The sequence below is a fragment of the Octodon degus genome, unplaced genomic scaffold (assembly GCF_000260255.1).
Source record: "Octodon degus isolate 3935 unplaced genomic scaffold, OctDeg1.0 scaffold00028, whole genome shotgun sequence".
In the NCBI taxonomy this organism is placed as follows: Eukaryota; Metazoa; Chordata; class Mammalia; order Rodentia; family Octodontidae; genus Octodon; species Octodon degus.
The window spans coordinates 6,334,382-6,356,831 of record NW_004524604.1 but is presented as its reverse complement, the minus strand read 5'-3'; the positions used below and the strand labels follow the sequence as shown (position 1 = coordinate 6,356,831).

Below are 22,450 nucleotides of genomic sequence, written 5' to 3'. Positions count from 1 at the left end.
ATTTCACTGACCTTCTCAGACCAAAAAGCTACAACTCTTGTTGCACAGGTCCTCTTTTACCTTGGTCTTAACCATCCAGAAGAAAAATATAAAAATGAAATATAAGAAATAAATCCATGCTGTTATGTTGAGCTGTGGGGGACTCAGGTCAACAATTTCTGACATTGCCAGTTAAGCGGAAGACCCAATACTACGATGGGATACTGGACTCTTTTAGAATATTTTGCTGAGTTTACACACCTATAATATTCAAATAATGGAACTTAAGAAAAAGGGTATACAGATGAATGTCCATTTTGTATCTGTGTATTCAAAGTGGTTTGGATAGATATATAGTTACATTCTCTTAATGAATAGGATGATTTCTTCTAATGGTGTTTGTAAATAGGATATCAAGTCTGCCTCTTGTATAGCAATTAACCACTAAGAAGAATGTATGCAGTGTGTTAATTATTGAAACTGTCCTACTGATTTGATTTGAAACTGTCTCATTGCTATTTATCAATAAAACTATGGCAAAAAAATAAAATAAAACTTTTTATTTGCATATTAAAAAATGTTCATCTTAAGTCCCTAACCTCAGTTTTAAGTGAAATATGGATCTCTATACAAAGTTTCACTACCATTCTAAAATATTTATAGAGATTTATTACCTAGAATTAGTGAAAAAGACTCCAATAGCCTTGCGTGAAAAATTTCTTTACATTTTAGTTTCATTCATTTCCTTATCAAGACAATACTTACTGATTTTTTATAATGTGTCTACTTGAATTCTATTTTTTCTTATGTAAATAGTCTGCATTCATCATTGTACTGTAAGTTTTATGCAAATAATATATCTCAAAAAAATAAGTTGAACTAAATTCAGAAATTTTAAATTTTTAAATAGTTATTGCCTACTCCTTTCTACTTTGAGAACTCTAATTAAATGAATATAGGTTTCTTGGTTTTGACACAGTGAACTGTTATGACTGATCAACAGTTTTTATTGTTATATTCGGTTATGTTTGTAAATAATTCATTTTCGATTTGCAATCTATTGAAAAATAAAAAAGAGGGGGAAAAATACGAAAAAAAACCCATTGGCTAACAAAAACATACACACACACACACACACACACACACAAAACCCAATAGGTTAATGCTATGTTGAATTCTGAAATTCCCTGTATTTTATCTTTACTCTCTTTTGGGAGGCCATTATTAACTCTTCCTAGCGGAAACTTTTGTTGGCTGTATTCATTATAAACTTGTTGATCTTGTTATTTGACCCTGACTGTTTCTTTGGTTTTGTCTCCACTAGAAGTAGAACTGTACACCTACCCAAGACAAGAACACCTGGAATCTGCTGAGGGCCTTTAGATAGACCTTCTATGGAGTATCTCTGACTGCCAATTGCAACTACAACTCCCTTTAGCCAGAAGTAGCCAGAACAGTCATCACCCACCTCTTGCCCCACATGGCACTTAGTGGCACCTCTTCAGAGGGGGAAATATTATCAACAGCTAAATTAGGGAGAAACAACACAGGCAACCAGACAGGGCTAGACCCTTGAAGGAGTCAGTTCAGAAGATGAAAACACATAATAACTGTGCCTGGGGTTACACTGACTGAAGTTCAGGCCTCAAGACAAAGATGAAGTGACTACTCCTATTTCCTCAAAGATAAACAATAATGATTAATATTCTAAATAGACATAGATCACCTGGATGGAGGACCAAGACCTTGACCATCCCTTCCAGGAAAGGTCTTTGTGTTTTCTATGCAAACTTGCATTGAGGCTTGCTTCTTCTCCATTGGCTCAATATTACCTACACAACTGTACTTGCAATCTTATTGGTTGATCATAGTTTGTCCCACCTTACACTCTACCTCATGATTTCATACCTGCCTCATGATTTTGTTCTATAAAACTTCCTATGAAAGGTGAACTCGTGGGCAACAAATTTTCTGGGCTTCCTTCTATCTCTTAGACAAAAACTATCCTTTCCTCAATAAATAGTCCTACTTTTATCTTCCATTGTTCCCTAAAATTCATTCTTCCAGGTTTGGCAAGATAGCTCAGTAGACTAAACACCTGCTTTGGCAAGCGCAGGGACTAGAATTGGCTCCCTGTTCCCACAGGCGGCGTTGGCCCTACCCCTAGGGCACGCTGAGCAGGTGGGAGAATCCATGTGTGGTGGCCCACACCCATAATCCCCACACTGTGGAGGCTGAAAACAGGAGAGTCACTAGGAATCCCAGCTGTCTAGTACCAAACACATAAAAATGAAAGAAAAAAGTGAGAAAAAAAATTTTTTTAAATCATTCTTTGATTTTGGAGAGCATTAACTCAGCGTATCGGACATCTGGCAGGTTGGGACTTAGACTGCTTCCCTTATATTGTATTTGGAGGTTAGGATATCATCCCTGCATCAGAGGCACGGAGGGGGCTTCTGGTGGTGTGAGCATGGGGAGGCACAGAGGCCTTCGTCTTTACTTTGCCTTCTACAGCTGGAAACAGAGATCTTAGATGCACTTGAGGCAGCAGGGCCAGCTACTGGCATCAGTAGATCAGAATCCTGGCTCCTGCCTCCCATGAAGTTCAGTAGAGCTCCTTTGTGCTGGGGTGGGTGTGCTCTAGACTGTCTTCCTGGCTGGAGGGAAGGCAGCCCTTCCTTCAGGCCTTCCAACAGCTGGAAAGAATTGGGTGAGCTACTTACTCGTGCCTGGCCTGTTCGTGAAGAAAACCACTCTTACCCACCAGCCTTGGGTCTTATCTTTTTCTGTCATTTTTGCTACTCTGCTCCCCAGAAGGAGCAATTTATGGTTTCTCTACATTCTTGTAAAAATGCGGCAACCCAGACTAAAAGCTTAAGGTCACATGATGTCCTTGTGTCCTGCTTTTCAGTGCATCCTACATGATTTTTGGTTTCCTTTCACTCATTTGTTGCTAAAGTGGCAGAATGATGAAACACTGCAGACTTTTCACATGTCATTTTGCGACAGGGTCTCACTTTGTATTTTAGACTGACCTTGGGCTCACTTTGTAGCCCAGGATGATCTCCAACTCGCAATGATCCTCCTCCCTCAACCTCCTGAGTGCTGGAATCACAGGCCTGCACTATCACGTGTGGCTGAGACATTTATATTGTTGACCTGTTTGTATAAGGGAATTCTTCAGTGTGCTGTCCTATGTGTAGGAAGGCCTCTGAGAGAGAGAGAGAGAGAGAGAGAGAGAGAGAGAGAGAGAGAGAGAGAGAGAGCGCCTGTGTCAGTAATGACCAGGTGGCTAAGTGGGTCCGGAGAACTACTACGCCTCACAGGACCTGCATGGAACTGACATGGAACTGGTGCCCTTCCGGGTTGCAGAGTGAGCAGAGCCGGGCGCAGAGTTGCCTAGGACCTGTGAGTCGCCTTTGCGCCCTTGCCTCACAGGCAGTGTGAGCTTCATAGGAGTCACAGTCCGGGGTTCGGCAGGCAAATCGTGTGTGTGTGTTTGTGCGCGCACAGATCGTGTGTGTGTGTGTGTGTGTGTGTGTGTGTGTGTGTGTGTGTGTGCGTGCGCGCGCGCGCGCGCGCTCACGCGCGCGCTCAGCTAGAGGACCGCCCACCTGGGGCCCAGGTAGGCCCGCGCCCCCTTTCCCAGGTGATGGCACGGGCATGGAATGCGGCTGCCCAAGAGCAAGGGCGGGTCCTGCAAGACTGGTTTCCAGGTCACCAGCGCTTGGCTCGGGTGACCCTGAGGGAGCGTGCAGGGAGGGTGCCGCTGGAGGAGAATCGAGGTGTCAGGATAGGAACCGGTGTGGGGTGCTTCGGAGGAGCTTGCGGACTTTGGCTGGAGGAGCTGTGCGGTATGCTGCCACCGGGCAGGCACCGGAGCAGCTCCCGCAGCCCCACACCGCGGCGCCAACGTGCACGCACCGCGCGGCCTTGCCAGCGCCTTTTCCCGCACCTGGCAAGCCTGGTGCACCTGGCGGGCAGCAGCACCTAGGTGCGCGGAGCGGGGGGCGGGGCGGATGACGCCACGGGGCGGGACTTGGGAACCGCAGTGCAGCAGGGGGCGGGGCGGGGCGGTTCCTGCGCGCGTGACAGGGCGGGGTCGCCAGGTGGGCGGGGCGGAGCCTTTCGCGTCCTGGTCCTCCGCCTCCGGCTCCGCTCCGTCCTGCGTGGGACGCGCACCTGGCTACGCCTCCGGCGCGCGGCGCTCGTTGATGCCGTTCCGGGGTGACCCGGCTAGGAGATGCTGGAGCTGCGGCACCGCGGGGGCGGCCCAGGTCCAGGGCCTGGGGTGTCACCGCCCCGCGAAGGGGACGCCGCAGGCGGCGATCACGAAACCGAGAGCACCAGCGACAAAGTGAGGCGCGGCGAGCGGGCGGGACTGGGCGGGGGCGCACCCCAGAATGGGTCGGCACCGGGAGGGCGGGACCCCGGTGTCGGTCGGGACTGGGGATCACTGCGGCGGGCCTGGATGCGCTGCACGGCCGCCGCGAGCTCTAGTTGTCTGGTCCCAGCGGGACCTCGGCCGGGCGGAACCGGGGTGCAGTGGTCACCCCGTGGCTGCGGTCACCCGGGGACTGCGGTTGCGGTGCAGGCGCTCAGTTGCACCTGCGCTTCAGACCCTCACCTCGGCGCTGCCTGGTCTGGTATCCGGGAACCAGAGTCCAGAGCTGCCCAGGCGCTCGCGTCCCGGTGCTTTTCCATAACAACAGAGTTTGCAGGTTGAGAACTGTCACTCGCAAAAGACACTGCTGTCTCCTAGCTTCTCCCGTCCGCGGCTGACAGAGCATTCTGCCTATAGATCACCTTCCACACGCCCGCTGCCTCGTCACCACTTCAGGAATAAGTAAAGCAGTCCCATGATTCCACTCAGGGGTGGGAAAAGTCGGGTTAGGGAGCATTTAGAAGTGCCCTGGTGCTGGTATGAGCCTTGTAAGAAGTGTAGGTTTAGGACCTTATGGACTACATAGCTTAGGAAATTATAAAACCTTGTTTTATAATATTTTGTTTGAAAGGCTCAAAGCACCTTATTCTTAGAAGCATTCTTTTTTTTTTGGAAGACGATGCCTGTATTGCAGTTTGAATTACAGAAGTGAAGTGGGTTGTCCACGGTGAAGTTCAGGGCTTTTTGACATGGAATTCAAGTTTCCTCATTTCCTCTCTTCTGGTTTATATCATTACTGAGATTCTGTAGCAGCTCTGACTCGGGGAAGGTTCCACTTGAAAAGTTGATGAGCTTGATGAAACCCAGGTTACACAGTCTTGGTAGGAACATGTCGCATAAGATCATCAAACAACAAATATAATAGTGATTTTTGTGCTAAAACCCTTGGGGATCAGTGGGGTGACACTTTCTTACCCACTTTTGATCACTTGGTGGACTAAAATGAAAGTCTGTGATAGAACATATGTGCCCAGGAATTTCACAGAACAAGTTTCCAGCTTACTGAAGGTTGGAGTTAGGAAGCTAGAAGCAGTAGGCTGAGAATAGTCTTTGTGAAAACTGCCTTGGAAACTAGACCAAAAATAGATTTAATTAGGTTGGGATTTATTTTGTTTTAGCATTGTTAAATTTTAGGATCAAGAAAATACCAGCTTACCCATTTGACTTCCTTACCTAGAGGAGACTAGCAAGCTTTTATTAAGACAAAAGTACGCTTCTGGAAACCATGAGTAAAACACCTTTAGAATTAGTATTATTTTTAACATGATAATATATTCAAACTGGAAACTCCTTTTGTGGTGTGATTCAGCTCATTAGAATTGTTGTCTGTAGCTATCTGTGACTGGGTTACCTCTCTGCTTACTTATTTATAAAAGATGTGCTTTCGGTTTTGATTAATACACATCCTGGGTTTTGTTTCCTGAGAGTAAATGTTGCTGTATGTAACCTGTTTTGTTAAGATATCCTAGACCACGGTGGGCATACTCAGACTGTGCTGAAGTATTGTTGTACTTTCCAAGTTCATCACAAGGAATCCTTGGCAAGCTTCAAGACATTGAACTCTATCCTCTATCTTTCCTTTCTTATCAGGGTGTGTGTTTGAATGTGCCTATATTCCAGGTCAAGGGCTATTTTAAAATCAGTGTGCACGTTAGAGACTGGTTAATATTTGGTCCTTTTAAGTGCCTTTTCTGTTCAAATCCCAGTAAAGGGAAAATGCTTGGGGAATTAATAAAGGAAGTGGAGGAGGTGTATTATACCCTGCTGTTACAGTTGGCTCCCATACATTGCCATTTTGTGTTCTTTTTTATAATGGTATTATTAACATGACATTGCCATTGTGTTCAGGACGCATTGTTAGACTGAGGGAAGATGCTGTGTTCATGAGAATTAGTAAGTAAAAAGTGCTTCTCACCTGCTGGGGAATGTTCCAGATTGGTCCTTACAAGCAGGAGTGGGACTCAAAAGATGACAAGGACAATGACAAGGACCACCTCCTTGAAGAATTCACCTTCATCTCCAAACCATCCAGAAGTTAGATTTATTAGACATTTGTACGTGACTTGTTGGCATAGAAGGCCTGGCTGGACTCCCCTTGGAGAATGCAAGGAAAGCTTTAAGCAGGAAGTGAGGATTGAACTTGGAGTTAAATAATTCCTGAGAATCCAACCAGGTAGGTAAGAGTCAATGGTGTGTTCTAGGCAAAGGGTAGAGAAACTGTGCCATGGGTCTGCATCTAGGCACAGAAAACTGACATGAGTTTGGAAAATGTGGAGCACAAGCTGCATGTCTGCGAGGTGAACTTGGAAATTTGAAAGCCTGTGACATTAGGCTTCATTCCACAGACTGTGGGAAGCCACTGGAAGATTTTGCAGGTATTAGCCTAGCTCCTTGGCAATGGTCTAAGGAAAGTAATAAAGTGGGAATTACCTGCCAAAAAGAAACCAGGTAAGAAGTGTTACAAATGATATAGATACAAGTTGAGGGCTTCTGAAGCATACAGTAGGGATGGTGGAATGGAGCTTGAGAAAGAGCTCCAGATGATGATGACAGAACCTAGACAAGAGCCTTCATGGTAAGACCAAATAAGAAGAACCTTCTGGAAGACACATTTTGATAGACAACATTTGAGTCTTTCAGCAAAGAAGCAAAAGTAGTGGGCATTTGTTGAGGTTAGGAGTGATTGTGGAGAGTTGGGTTGGCCAGGGTATGTTATTCTCTACCTGAGAGGTTAGAGAAACAGATCTAAATGAGTAGGCTCAAGGTGGTAGAGGTTCATGCTGACCCAAGAGCTCAGGGCCAGGGTGCCAGCTTTGTGTTAGAGAGGAAGAGAGACATGAATCCAGAGCTGTGGTGCAGTTGCCCTTGTTTAGGGAGGCCCTGAGGTCTAAGGGAGGAGGGCAGATTTTAGGTTGAGAAAAGTGAGAGGTGAAACGTTAGTAGGTATTGTCAGGAAGCGGCTGTGAAAGGAAATACAAGAAAGTCATCGGAGAGGGCAGGAGGGGCAAGTGAAGATTTTCTTCTCAGTGGAGAGAGGCACAAAAGAAGTCAGGAGAGTGAAGGAGTGAGCACAGCGGACAGGCAGGTGCTAGAGAGCAGCTGCAGCACAGAGCATGGGGAGTGTGCCTTGTCCTGGAGGTGGATCCACACAGTTTGAAAAACAGAAGCGAGAAGATCAAAGGCCTGCGTTTGCTCAGTAGACACTGGAGAAAAGGATTCAAGGAGCTGAAACATCTTTGCAGAGTCATTTTTAATATAGGGCATGATAAGAAATGGCCAAGAGGCAACTAACAGAACCATCCAGCCCAGTGAGATTCGTTTACCCCAATTTGTTGGGTGCCAGATTAGCACAGTTCTTAGCTCAGCAGGAAGTCATAATAATTAATGCTGGCAGAGTGACCTTAAGTTCACAGACTATTGCTCACCCATGTTTATTTACTCCTCATAACAACTGTGCATGTAGGGACAATGTCTGTGTAATAGCTGAGCAGGAGGGCCCCAGAGTGGTGCAGGTCGGGGTGCTGCAGTTCAGAGGACCTAAGCAGCCTGGCCAGGGCTCAGGTGGTCAGGAAAGTAGACCCCCTGGTGTGTAATGTGGGGGAGGAGTCATCCTCAGGAAGGGATGCCAAGACCCGAGGAGACAGACAGAAAGCAGAAAGGGGTGTGTCCTGCTATTGTCCCAAGATTAGGCCCTTATGGACTTGGAGATTTGGGTTTATAAACTTGAGGAAATAATTGAGGGCAGTTGTTTGCTGTGTAGAGGTATGCAGTTTCTCTTATAACTATGCTAGTGTTAAATCTTAAGTTTTGCAATGATTTAGATGTACAGACACTACAAAGATAGCAGTGTTTCCCTGTCCCCCAGTAGTCACATCTTCCTTAACTGCAGTGCCTGTGTCAGAACTTAAGTGAAGAGAATCGTTGATTAGACCACTGACTTCATTCACATATCACCACTTGTGGGCATGCAGTGCTCCAAGATTCACTGCATTTCATCTACTTTTTATCTAAGCCTTACTTTGTTTCTATAATTAATGTCTTCACTTTGGTATCCTCTCATTAGGAGCTCTCTTGGTGTCACATACGTTGTCCTACTATTTCTTTTCTTCTGGATGTAGGCCAGTGATGGAAAACCTTTTAGAGCTTTCAGTGATACAGTGATTCAGTGAATAACACAAATGCTAGAGCATCCCTCTCCACACAAGAGGAGACCGTGTATGCAGCCCTCAGGTGACAGGTAACAGCCTGTCGGGGACAGATGTGAAGGCCTAGTCTCTTCCTCCCAGGGCTTGATTGTGTCTGATGGGTGGGAATTCCAGGGAAGGTTTTTATGAGGATGGGTCATCTTACGAGGACTCCTTTTAAGAAAGTTCGTGGAAAGTTCCTGTTACACACCTGTTGTTCTCATCAGTTTGAAGGAATCAGTCTACCAGTGTGGTGTGTTTTGGGATACCTCTCCACCCCTACTCTTTCCTAGCATGTTTATATAATAATACTGTGCTGGGGGGGGGCAGGGAGGCTGTGCTAGGGATTGAGTGCAGGGCCTTGGGCAGGCTACGCAACTGCTGTATCACTGAGCTACATCCCAGCCTTCACAACATGTTTTCAGCATTAGATTTCTATACTTCACAGTCCAACCTCGTGGCAGGACAGTGCAGCATTTGCAGCTCACCTCAGTGAGGAAGAACTCTCCCCCACAGGACTTGGTGGTATCCTAAAATGGGAAAGCCAGGGTGTGATCTGAGAACTGAAAGTCTGGCTTAAGGCATGTCTTTAACAGTGGGAACTTGATTAGACTTGGGTACAGGTCACAGTGTAACTGTTTGGGATTTGTGCCAAGAGCCACACTGAAATTTTGAGGGAGGAGCCTCAAAGAATCTAAGGACAGAACTGCTTTCTGGGGTTGCCTGTTGATTGCCTGTTGAAGGGCTGAAGTGTCCTTCGAAAGTTCCTTCCCCTCCTTCAGAAACAGTGACCTCCTGAGCAAGAGTCTCAGCACTGTGCTACCAAAGCCAAGTTCTAGAGTCAGGCTGATGGAGACAGCGAGGCGCATCAGGTAGGGGAGGCAGTCTCTCACAACTGTTTTGTATTACACTTGCGTTTCTGACTAATATCCTAGTGCTGTGCATTTTTACCTACCATTTGTGATTCTTTTTTTTTTGGGGGGGGGGTCTACAGGGTCTCCCTACACAGATGGACTCCTAGTGATCCTCCTGTTTTCAGCCTCCCAAGCGCTGGGATTACAGGCATGCACCACCACGCCCAGTCTCAATCACTGTCTCAGAGTGCCCCGGGGATGGGCCTGGCACAGCACACCAGGGACCAAACCCCAGTCCCTGAATCTGTCTAAGCAGGAGCTTTAGTCCACTGAGCTATCTGGCCAGCCCCATTCACAGTTGTTTGAGACAGGGTCTCACTATGAAGTTCAGGGTAGCCTGGAACTCCTGTTAGATAGCCTAGGCTCACCTCACTGTGGTCCTCCTGTCTCAGCCTCTCAAGTACTGGCAACCTACTATTCATGATTTTTACAATTCATTTTCTTATTTTGAGACAGCTATAGAATGTCATCAACTGTATTAAGCTTTACAAGTACACTGTAGTGAACTTTTTAATGCAAGTAATGTTTATATATCATAAAAGTACTGGGGCAAAGTAGGATAATTTAAAGCAGTTGTTCACAAAATTGTAGAGAAAAATTATATACATAATGTAGTATAATGATTCTATATTTATGTTTCTGCATATGCATGTTTATAAAATAGAAGTTCATGTCTTTTCATGGGTAGCATAGCTAAGTACAAGGCTTTGGGAGTTTTGGTTTTTAAAAATTTATTTCTTGGAGTTTTGTGTCTTTTAATAATATAGATTTTAATTCAGGGGCTGGCAAGTTAGCTCAGTGGACTGCTTAGGCAAAAGCACAGGGACCGCAGTTCTATCCCCAGCATGGCATAACTTGCCAGGCCAGAGTCCTGGTGAGGAGCTGGCCAGAATCCGGGTGTGATGGCACATGGCTGTAATCCCAATGCTGGGGAGGCTGAAAACAGGAAGATGACTATGAGTCCAAGCTGTGTAGCGAGACCACAGCTGTGCAACAACCAAATACATTTAAAAAAAATTCAGTACCAAGCAAACAGGTCATTTAGGTACTGCAATAGGTTTTCTGAGGCTTGCTTTGGTCCTGCACTTTGGTTTAGTGTTGGTGAGGTGCCTGCCATAAGCTCGGCTCTGTGGGACAGTCCCTCACCTTTTCTTCTTTGTATTCTGTGTACTTGGGGAATGGGATGGAGCTGGGATTGATCTGTTGCTCAATAACTAAGAGTAGAATACTCTGGTATTTGGGATGTTGGACTCACTGCATGGAATACTGATAAAATAATTTATTAGCATAAAATAATGTATACTCTGCCAAATTCTTGCTTGCATGCAGTACCAACTTGACACTTTTTTTAAAAGAATAATTTTATTGAGAAACAAATAGCAATGAGACAGTTTCAAAACTGATTAGTAGGACAGTTTCAATAATTAATACATTGCATATTGTTGCCTTCTTAGTGTTTATTCATAGTACAACATGCAGACATGATATCCTGTCCACAAACACTATTAGTACAAATCTTTCTATTCATTGTATTAAGAGAAAGTAGCTGTGTATCTATCCTAACTGTTTTTGAATATACAAATACAAAATGGTCCTTCATTTGTATCACCTTTTTTTGTTTAGTTTTGTCAGAGAAGAGTATTCCATTGTCATTTAAATATTTTAGGTATGTGAATTCAGCAAAATATTCCAATACAGTCCAGTAGTTCATAATAGCAGTGGGTTTTCTGTAGAACTGGCAATGCCAACTGCCAATGTCACACTCTTAACAGTTGTCTAGACAAAGAAGATAGCTGTAGTTTACACCTGAGAAGACTAAGTTCTGAAAACCCAAATGCCCTATCCAGTGCTCACACTGCATTAGAGTTAGGGTTCACCTTAACTCTTCTGACTAAAAACTGCAAATACTCTTTAAATTTATAAAGTTAATTGAAACATTCACCTATGGACATTTTTATTGGAGTGTGTGTGAGAAAGAGATTGTGGACAAATTTAGTCTTTCTAACCTATGAAATGTTAGCATTGAACAAAAAATTCTATCTGAAAACCTATAATTCTGTGACTTCAGGCATCTGGACATAAATCAGAAAAATATTCCAGATATTTCCTGCTTCCTTACTGGGAGAATAAATTATTAGCTTTTTATAGCTATTTACACCTAGACTTATTTATTTGGGAAATGTTTTAGAACTTTTAATGCAAATGACATCACACTTCGAAATAACTGCAGGAATGAATTTAATTAATGACTGCAGGGAAGCTAATAAATGGCTTCTTCTACCAGTCTAGATTCTTTGGCTGGATGTGTAATTGCCATACCAGATGAACAGGGACAAAAGCAGAGTTAGATACAGACCTGTGCATAGGCATCCCACCAGATGCCTTGATGAGGGGGCCAGGTGATGGAAGTGGAAGTAGCCTCCTGAGCCACAAGAAAGAAGGGTCCTTTGGGGGCGTGGAAGGTGGAGACTAGGTGCTGAGGGAGGGTAGCTCTGGCCATTGAAGGTTGTCTTGTATGATTGTGTCTCTGGAATCTGATTGCCTGGGAGCCTCCCTCTTCCTAGGAGGTTCCTTCATAGATCAAAGGCCTTCATGACAGGCAGCTTTTCATCTGTGTCTGGGCCTTCACTATGAGCTCAGAACATGTCAAAGAAGTGTATTTTGGGGTGTCATGTCTCCCACTCTTACAACCTGACTTGGGGATCCTGTGTTCTGGACCCCAATAGGACCAGCTTGTTGCTGACCATCCCTGAAGTCTACTGAGCCTGGTTACCTGCCCAAAAGTTAACATTCTTTTCAACAAAGAAAAGTCCGTTTTCTCATATCACTGCTATTGACTATTAGTCTGCTTACACCTTTGTCAGAACTACCAAGATTTCAGAGTTTCTTTTAGATAGAAATGGAAAGGCATGAGAAGGGAGAACTCACGTGAGAGTTCCTGTCCCACATGAGGAACTCAGGGCACCGAAGCTGCTTTTTGGAAACCCAAGGGCAGACATGCATTTCTGCTTCCTGGCCCGGTTGCAGCTCCCTTCAGTGCTGGGACCATGGGCCAGCAAGTGCAGGGGTTGGTGAAAGGTAGCTAAAGCTGATTTCACCATGGGTTGGCTGGCCGGGGTGGGATCAAACAGCTCGGCAGCTAAGGCTGGGCTCACTGCCACCTTCCTTTGCCACTTAAGTCATTTCAGTATGGTATGGCACTGTGGGGCAGCAGATCTTTATTAGAGCTACCTGAGTCCTAACATTTCCCCTCAGTATGCAAAACTCCAGAACAGAAAGCAAGATTAGATTCATGACTTTGAAGGTTGTGGTTTGTATTTTTCTCTTTCTACCCACTTTTTATGCTTGCTCTTAAATTGACTCAAAGTGTGAGGATGGCATCTAGCATAATATCCTATTCACTTTTAGAAGCAGAAGAGACTGAGGCAGAATTCAATTTCTTTGACCTCTGCCTGAAGTATTTACATAGAAGTAGCCTTGCCTAAATTACCCCATTCCTCACTCCTTCCCCTGCCCTGTCAGACCTTCACAAACATAGGGGAAAGGAAAAGACACATGTAGGGCAATAACATACAGACGGTTTGCCCACGCCTAGCTATGAATCCCTCTGCCCACCACCATCATCTATAGGCTATAGGGGCCATCATTTTCCTGCCTGGTTGCCATAGCAACAAAGAAACTGTAAAAGCAGGTAGGGAACAAAGAACTGGGCCTTTGTGTTTTCCCAGATGGGAAGGGGAACACATTGGTCACCAACTAATTAATAAAAGCTCTGTAATTCCTTTAACTTGGTCTCCCATGAGCAATATATCCAATCCCGGCCATTACAAAAGTAGAGGCTTTGAGCATCTCTGTGGGACTCTATTCTTACAGAGTTTGGTGTAGACATCATCCTCTGGAATTCTGCATAACAGTGCTCTTTGTAACAGTTTATAAAGTGCACTGATACCCAAGGGGCAGCTAGGCATCTGCCACCTGCTCGTCGTGGTGACATCCTCTCACCGCTTGAATTTTATAATTACTGTTTCTTTCCTTGTCTTGATAAAGTTACCACGTATGTTTGCATCCTGAAATTGTCTATTTTTTATTTTTATTTTTCCATAATTTTATTGAGAGAAAAGTAGCAATGAGACAGTTTCAAATCAAATTGGTAAGACAGTTTCAATAATTAACATATTGCATACTCTTTTCCTAGTGGTTCATCTATTGTTTAGATTGTAATTTTTCCTAACTTTTATTATACATAAAGGATCCCAGTATATGAATTACTTGATTTAATAATTAGGATTTGGCTAAATTTGCTTTATCCATATATATATATACATATGTAGATATATATATTCCATCTATCTATGTATTTATCTATCTGTATATATCTCCAAATATTTTGTTGGTGAATCATTTGAAAATAAACAGTGGATATTATAGCCATTCTTTTCTAACAGGAAAGCATGCGTCTCTTAAAATAAAAACATCCTCTGTACTGTTACATGCCACAATACCATTATCATGTTTTACAGTTAATTAACATAGTGAGTAGGTGGCACAGTGACATGAGCCTGCAGAGCAGCTGAGGCCAGTGGCTCACTCGTGTCTAGGAGTTTAAGACCAGACTGAGTAATGTAGTGAGAGCTCTTTTTTAAAAAATCATGTTCCAGCTTTTACACTGCCTGCGCAGTGTCTGTCACAGTCCTGCCCTTGCAGTTTTAGGACTCAGCTGTCTGCAGTCCTGCTGGGCTGGGGTCGGAGTGTCGGGAGGACCACTCTGCAGCTTCTCAGGAACATTGTATCTCTTTGCCTTATCTAACTTCTAGAAGCTACTTGCACCCCACAGCAAGTGACTCCTTCCTCTGTCCCCCAACCACCATCTCCACCCGCAGCTGTCTTCATCTCCCCATCCCTAACTATTCTGGTCACCCTCTTTGGTGTTAAGGACCCTTGTGATTATATCAAAACCACCTGGGTAATCCAGGATGATCTCCCATCTCAAGGTCAGCCGGTTAGCAGCTTAAATCTGTCTGCTACCGTAGTTCTGCCTTGCCTTAACACAGCATGTTCACAGGTCCTGGCATGAGCATCTAGCATGGGTGGACAATCAATCTCTCTTGACCGGCACCCTGAAGCTTTACTAAGCATATGTGAGCCACAGCCTTTAAGGATAAGCAGCTCCTAGCCAGGCTAATGTGAGGTCTAGAGAGAAAATGTTAAAAAAGAGGACACTCCATAGCAAAAGGCTGAGAAGTGCAGACAGCATTCACACTGTGGGGAAGGCGGGAAGGTCAGCGGTGTGGAGTGCCAGTGGCTGCGTAGTTAGGTGAGAGCCACAGCTGTGGAGCAGACAGAAGCTGGGTCAGTTGGACTTGACCTTAAGCAGTGAGGTGCATTGGAAGTGTCACGTGCTGGGTTGGCTCCCTCAGACTTGCCATGGGCTCATACCACCGAGGTCCACCCAGCTTCTCTGTGTCCAGGCACTGTGATGCTCACTCCAAAGACTGTGTACTGTATCATGTGGTCCAGGAACTCTCCCACAGGGCTGGAGAGAAAGGTCAAGTTTGAAAAGATAAGGGGGCTTCCTCTGCCCTAATTAGTGTGTGTTGGACTGGACAGTAGAGGTGCTGGTCAAGGAAGTGGTAGGATGTGTGTCTGTAAGTCCATTGTTGCTGCGTGCTTGACCCTTCGTCTCCATCAGCAAGGTCTTGGACTCCCCTCCTCGCCACGAGCCTGCTCTTCCCTCCCAGATCTGCTGATTCAGTAGTAGACCCAGCGTGGAGAGAGGAATCCCTGCCTGTGGGGAAACAATGAAGAAATGGACCAGAGATGAGAGATGCTGAGATCAGGACCACAGCCCAGTGCTCTTTCAAGGAAGAACTATTTAATGCTCGGGTTTTTAAAAGGCTGACATGTCATCTCGAGCACACACTGCTGTGATCCTTGTTTGTTTCCTTTGTTTGATGGCGAAACTCAATACTGAACTCAAATGCAAGGATCGGTGTGGGTGTGAAGGAGCCCACAGGGGAGAACTGAAGTGCCTCTCTGCCTCACTTTGGGGGTCCAGACCCAGAAGGGGGGAAGTCTGAATGATTTCATATCTTATGCCTGGTTGAATTCTAAACCTCCACCTACTTAGGTTTAGAGACTCCTGGGAGCTGTCATCTTGAATGCACTGTATCTTTGGCAACCTGGTCCCCAAGCCCTTGTTCCTGTCTTTTCAGGCCCTGCTATTGCACAATACCTGGGCCTTCTTTCTTGGACCTCCTTTCAGGAGCCATCCACAGCTGACAGTAACATCCATTAAACTGAGCACACTCAAAGGCTGTGTCAGCCCAAATGCATCTAACAGATGCCACAGACTGGCGGCTGCAGGAAGATGCCTCTATTTCCCAGCTCTGGGGGCCAGAAGTCCGGGAGGGAGGTGCTGCCTTCTGGTTGCTGGTCAGGGTCTCTTCCTGCCATGCAGGTGGACACCTTGCTGTGCCTGCATGTGGTTGAGGGACACACGTCTCTCTCATCTGCTGAGAGGCACGGGTTCATTCACCAGGTCCTTACCTTGAGGATAGATAGCTCCCACAGGGTGCAGTTCCCAGTGCCAGCTGTCCTAGAGGGGAGTAGCAACTCAGCAGGGGACTTTCAGAGGCATAGAATTAGTCTATAGCAAGCACCATTCAGCAGGTTTTGATATAGATGTACTCTATACCTATGCATTGTTCACTCAAAATAATGGACATTCTCTTTCACATCAAAAGTTTTCTCTCAGGGCTGGGCAAAGGGGCCTGGTCTCGATCCCCAGACCTGCCATGCTGGCCCCTCCCCCAGGATGCAGTGAGATGGCAATTGAGACTAGGTGTGGTGGCACGCGCCTGTAATCCCAGCTCTTGGGAGGCTGTAAACACGTAGATCACTGCAAGTCTGATCTAGTACTGAGACCCTGAACACTTTGTAGACCCTTCCCTAAAATACGGAAAAAAAAAAAGTTTTCTCTCATCTATAATTTCCTCTTCATCCTTGCGCACCTGCTGATCTGCTTTCTGATGCTATAGACTGAGTTTGTTTTCTGGAATCTTATAAAAAGGAAATACTATACATATGCATATTTACAAATATATCTATGGCCAGCCAGATAGCTCAGAGGACTAAAGCACCTGCTTAGGCAGAGCCTAGTGGCAGGGGTTCCATCCCCAGCCTGCCGTGCAGGCCCTGTCCCCAGGGTGTGCTGAGACAGCAATTGAGACTGGGCCTGGTGGTGCACACCTGTAATCCCAGTGCTTGAGAGGCTGAAAACAGAAGAATCACTATGAGTCCGATCTATGTATTGAGACCCTGTAGAGCCTGTACTAAAATACATTAAAAAAACAAACATCTATGTGTATATGTCTATCTATTTATATATATATGATATACATTTTGTTGGGCTTTTTTTTTACTCAGTATAATTACATTAAGAATCATCCATGGGCATTTTTAGTTCACTTACTGTGATTGCACAAGAGTAGTAGTGCATTATATGGAAGAAACACAGTTGGTCCAGTTCCCACAGTGGACATTTGGGCTGTCCCTCCTTTGGATCTGTTACAAGTACAGCGGCCACGCAGATTTGGCTACAGTTGCGCACAAAGGGATATAGATACATTTATTTCTTGAGGTCATTTGGTGGATAATATATTTAATCTTTATGAAACTGCTAAACTATTTTCCAAAGTGTTTATACTGATCCAGGTTTGGTGGCACACTTGTATAATCCCAGCCCAAGGCAGGAGAATCCTTGCAAGTTCAAGAGCAGTCTGGCTATGAAGTGAGCTTAAGGCCGACTTGAACTGCATAGTGAGACTGTTTGTCTCAACAAGACCAAACAAACAACTATAGTGGTTATACGATTTTATGTTCCTACAAGCAGTGTAGAAGAGTTATTTCTTCCACGTTTTCTCCAATACTTGGTATGTTCAGTTTTTTAAAAAATGTTCATCACTCTCCCAGATGTATAGTTGTCCACATCATGCTTCGCTTTGCATTTCCCCGGTGGCGGGTCACCTTGAGCATCTTTCCGGGTGCTTGTTTCTGTCTGTGTGTTGCTGTTGGTGAAGGATTTGTTCATGTCTTAAATCCATACTGAATTTTGAGAGTCCTTTATGTCTTCAAGATGTAAGACCATTTCCACATATGCGATTTGCAAATGCTGCCCTCCAGCCTGTCTTCTTTCTTTTAAGAGTGTCTTTTTTAAAAAAAATTATTTTATTTTGATGCAGGTTCTCTCTATGCAATTCAAACTCATAGTGATCCTCCTGTTTTCAGTCTCCCCAGTGCTGGGATTACAGGTGTGTACCACCACGCCTGGTTTTGTTGGCTGGCGTGCTACCCCTGGGGATCTGGGGCCAGCACAGTGTGTGGTACTGGGGATCAAACCCAGGCACATGCATTTGCCAGGCAGGTACTTAGACTATCGAGCTATCTCCCCTGCCCTTAAAAGAGGTTCTTTTTCTTTTCTTTTCTTTTCTTTTTTTTTGTGGTACCAGGGATTGAACTTGAGACTTTGCACTTGCCAGGTAGGCACTTAGGCCACTGAACTATATACCTGACCCAAGAATGTCTTTTGAAACTTAAAAATTTTAATTTTGATGGAACTTGTCAGTTTTTTCTTTTATGAATTATGCTTTTGCTCTTATATTAAAGAACTCTACATAATCCAAGATCCTAGAGATTTTATGAAGCTGCAGGGTTCTGTAATCCATTTTGTTTTAATGGGGGCTGGGGAGATAGCTTAGTGGTCTAAGTGACTCCCTGGCAAGCATAAGCACCTGGGATTGGTCCTGGTACCACATGCTATGCCAGCCCCAGCCATCCCATTCTGGCCCTTGAAACTGGGTGTGTTGGCACATGCCTGTAATCCCAGAGCAGGGGGGGGGCTTGGGGAGAGGCAGGGGGGCTGAGAGAAGAGGATCACTATGAGTCTGAACTGTGTAGCTGCGTAGCCCTGTTCCAGAAAGAGATAGATTGATTGATTGATGGATTGATTGATTGATATTTAAAATACTCTAAATTGGACGTGGTGATGCATAACTGTAATCTCAGGACTTGGGAGGCTGAGGCAGGAAGATCGTTGGGAGTTTGAGACCAGCCTGCACTACAGAGTGAGCTCAAGGCCAGCCTGAACTTCATTGCCAGACCCTATCTCAAAAAAAAAAAAAAAAAAAACAATAAAATAAAATAAATTCTATATATGGTGAGAGCATAGATTAAGGCCCCCAGCCCCACTGTGGCAACACTTTCCATTGAATTGCCTTTGTAGTACTGAGGATCAGTTGATCATAAATGCATGGCTTTATTTCTGGATGCTTTATTTGGCTCCATTGATTATTATTTTTGTGCCAAAATGACATTGCCTTGATTATCAATAACTTTATAAGAGCTTTTTATTTATGTATGTATTTATTATGTATTTTGGTACAGGATCTCACTCCCGAGCTCGGACTTGTAGTGATCCCTCTGTTTTCAGCCTCCTGAGCACTGGGATTACAGGTGTGCACCACCACACCCAGTCTCTTTGGCTGGCTCAGTGTGCCCAGGAACAGGGCCAACGTGGCATGTGGTGCTAAGGATCAATCCCCAGTCCCTGAATTTGCCTAAGCAGGTGCTCAGTCTGCTGAGCTATCTCTGGTAATAATAAGACTAAGCAAATCAATCCCTATAATGTATTTCATTACTTTGTTTGAGACAGGGTCTCACTATGCAGTTCAGTTTGGCTTTAAGCTCACTTTGTATCCCAGGCTGTTTAGAATGTACCAAGGATCCTTCTGCCTCAGCCTCCTCAGTGCTGGGATTATATGCAGGCACCACTGCACCTGGCACTTTTTTCTTCTTTTATGCTTTAGCAAACATTTAATGGATAGTGAAAATATTAATGTAACACTAGCAATGAGACCTTTCTCGTTGTTGTTCTGGGGATTGAGTCCAGGGACTGCTGGTCTAAATTGCCAGTTGTTTTTCATTTCGAGCAGAGTGTCACTAAGTAGCCTGGGCAGCATGAACTTTGGCTCCACCTGCCTCACCCTCTTAAGCTGCTGCCAGGTGCCACAACTCGTAGCTCTGGGTTTTTTTTTTTCTTGTTTGTTTATTTTTTGTTTTTTTAATGTGCTTATATTACTTCTGTAGTGGGTTTTGTGACATTTTCATACATGGATATAACATACTTCTATGTTGCTATTTTCTAAGCACACTTTCCGCACAATAGCTGGATTTACAGGTCAGAGAGGAAGTTGTACTCAAGTTTGAGACCTAATTTACCAGGCATGTTTTTACTCTAGTTTAGCAGTTGCGTGAGAGTACCGCCCCCTTCCCAGAAGAGCTGCTTTCACGTAATGCAAGGAGGCCGCGCTGAGTGCCTCGTCGTGCACCTGTCTGCTCTGATCGCCTGCTCTCTACCCCGCCACCCCCTTGGGTTTGGTAGATTATGAAGAGCAGTGTTGCTTCAAGTGTAGTAAGTGCAAAGGAATTGGATTTGAAAGCAGCAAATGATACAAATGTTTCTTTTTAAAAATCTACATGCCAAGTCTGACTGTAGGTGCCCTATTTCAAGTCTGCTTATTTGCATGTTTGGTTCATTGACGACAGTCTTGCTATATAGTCCAGGCTGGCCTTGCACACTGTAGCTCAGGTTGGCCTCAAACTCAAGAGATGCCCATGCTTCAGCCTCTTGAGTGCTAGGCTTGTAGGCATGCACCCCATTCCCAGGAGGGATCATTTCAGTGAGCCTGATAGGTAAGATGAGGATGGTTGAAGAGGGCTGATTTGGAGCAGTAGGGGTCACGGAACAAACTTCCAAAGGAAGGTAGGGGAGTGGGCACAGGGAGGTAGGGGAGAGGGTACAGGAGGAGGAGGAGGAGAGAAAACTCAGCTCTGTGCTTTGTGCAGAGCGCACACATCCGGATGCAAGGGAGAGCCAGCACTGGGAGAATGCTGGGCGCTGCGCAAGCACAAGCGAATGAGTGCATGCCTTCGGCCTGACAGTCTCCTGGGGAAGTAGAGACCAGAGAGCAGTTAGGAGATCCCCAGGGCTGGGTGAGGCCAGCGCTGTGGCCATCAGGCCTGAGCAGCTGCCAGCAGCTTGGTCTGTGTCTTCTCCGCAGCAGGAAGTGGGGAAGGAACTGGTTGGTTCGGAGTGGAGAAGACAGATGCTTGCCTCTTGGGAGTGTTAGTGATGCTGGGGAGACTGCCTGAGAGTGACCTGTTGCACCCAGGGATTTGGAGGCAGAAAAGGAGGCTCAAAGGTCAGAGACCCAAGAGAGAAGAAACGTTGTCGTCCAGTCCATCTGAGGACTGCCTTTAAGTGACGGGCTGACCCCTGCCTTGTCTTTCTTCAGCACTGGTGCCTCGCAGGTGTGCTGGGCCTTCCACAGCCCTGCTGCCTCTGCTGCTCAGGCTGACGTCTCTGTGGTTGAGGATGCGCAAAGAGATGCAGAGCAGGGCTTGGCCCGGAATTCCAGGAGCTAAGTGACATTCCCCTAAGTTCCACTCTTTGGGAATTGTTAGAATGACATTGAAGAGACCTGGTTAAATCGTGTGTGTGTGTGTGTGTGTGTTCCTAAAGGATATGAAGTGGAAACCTGAAGCATCAGTCACAAACTCGAGGGCAGCCCAGGATAGGGGGTTGTTCCCTTGCTACCTTGGGAACTTGGATGGGCTTTGCAGGACAATTCAGTGTTTAGAGAGCCCAGGTAGAGTTCTAGCCCAGTGCTTCTATTTTACTGAGTTTCCCTGAAGTGGAGTCAGCCTTTTGTCATGCTGGTATTTGGAGGTAGAGGTGGCAATCATCCTGATAACCCTGGTGCTGTGTTTTTTGGTGCCCCTGTGACCTTGAGAACCACTGCAGTCAACCAGCACCTCCAGGTGGCCCTTTAAGCACTCTGAGGTGCAGAAGGTGGAAAGCACTGGGGAGACTGAAACAGGAGGATCACTATGAGTCTGAGCAAGATCCTGTACCAAATAAAGATTTCAAATTTTCCTTCTTTTTTTTTTTTTTTTTTAAACATTTAGTACAGAGCCTACAGGGTCCCATTACACAGATTGGACTCCTAGTGATCCTCCTGTTTTCAGTCTCTCAAGCACTGGGATTACAGGCAGGCACCACCATGCCCAGTCTCAGTCACCATCTCAGTGCACACCAGGTGCATCTGCCTAAGCGGGCACTTTAATCTGCTGAGCTATCTGGCCCCACTCTTTAAAAAAAAATTTTTTAAAGAAGGTGGAAAGAGAGAGGCAGGGAAAAGGACCCATATGATGTATCAAGAATGCCCGCCTGCTGAGGTGCCCCAGGCACCAGCATGGATCAGGGCCATGGGCCCGGGGCATGGCCTGCTCAGCATCTCTGCCCAGGTGGCCTGGGTTCTGCTGATGCTCACTGATCAGTGGGATGCAACCTGTCTGGCTTGTGTGTTACTTCTGGTACAGGGACACATTTATTTTCCTAACTGTGATAAAAAAAAAAAAATTACTATTACTGAATGGAAGTTTGTTACTGCTTTTGAAATCTGAAAATATTCCCCCTAAGGCTAAAATCTTACTTGGAAGACCACCTAATGTGGAATTAGAATATTTGATTAATAATAATATAGCTTAGAGAGCACAGACCCGGAGAGTAAGTGAGATGACCTGGGGCCGTGGGATCCTGAATAGACCCAGAGCATAGGTCCAGCAAGGGAGTGAGACCACCCAGGGCCCACGGAGTTTCATTGACCCGGAGTACAGGCCCAGCACGGAATCCTTCAGCAGAACACCCTGCAAAGAGGCTAGAGGCAAGACCCACCCAGCTGATTCAGGAGCAGAACATCTTGCCAGAGTGACACAAAGGGTTCAACTCTAATGCCTGAGGCAGAAAGAAGTGGAGCACAGCAGCCAGATCCAAACAACACCCACCTGGAGGAATCTGAACTTCATAGATC

General features: G+C 45.5%; 1 protein-coding gene across 1 annotated transcript in view; it reads left to right on the top strand.

Moving 5' to 3' along the window:
• Positions 1-4,097: 4,097 nt before the first annotated feature.
• Positions 4,098-22,450, top strand: part of Cds1 (CDP-diacylglycerol synthase 1) — an 81,484-nt gene continuing 63,131 nt past the window's right edge. Inside the window, exon 1 of the mRNA XM_004629268.2 lies at positions 4,098-4,336. Within this exon, the coding sequence (XP_004629325.1) occupies positions 4,223-4,336 (114 nt within the window). The 5' untranslated portion in view covers positions 4,098-4,222. The remainder of the gene's footprint in view (positions 4,337-22,450) is intronic.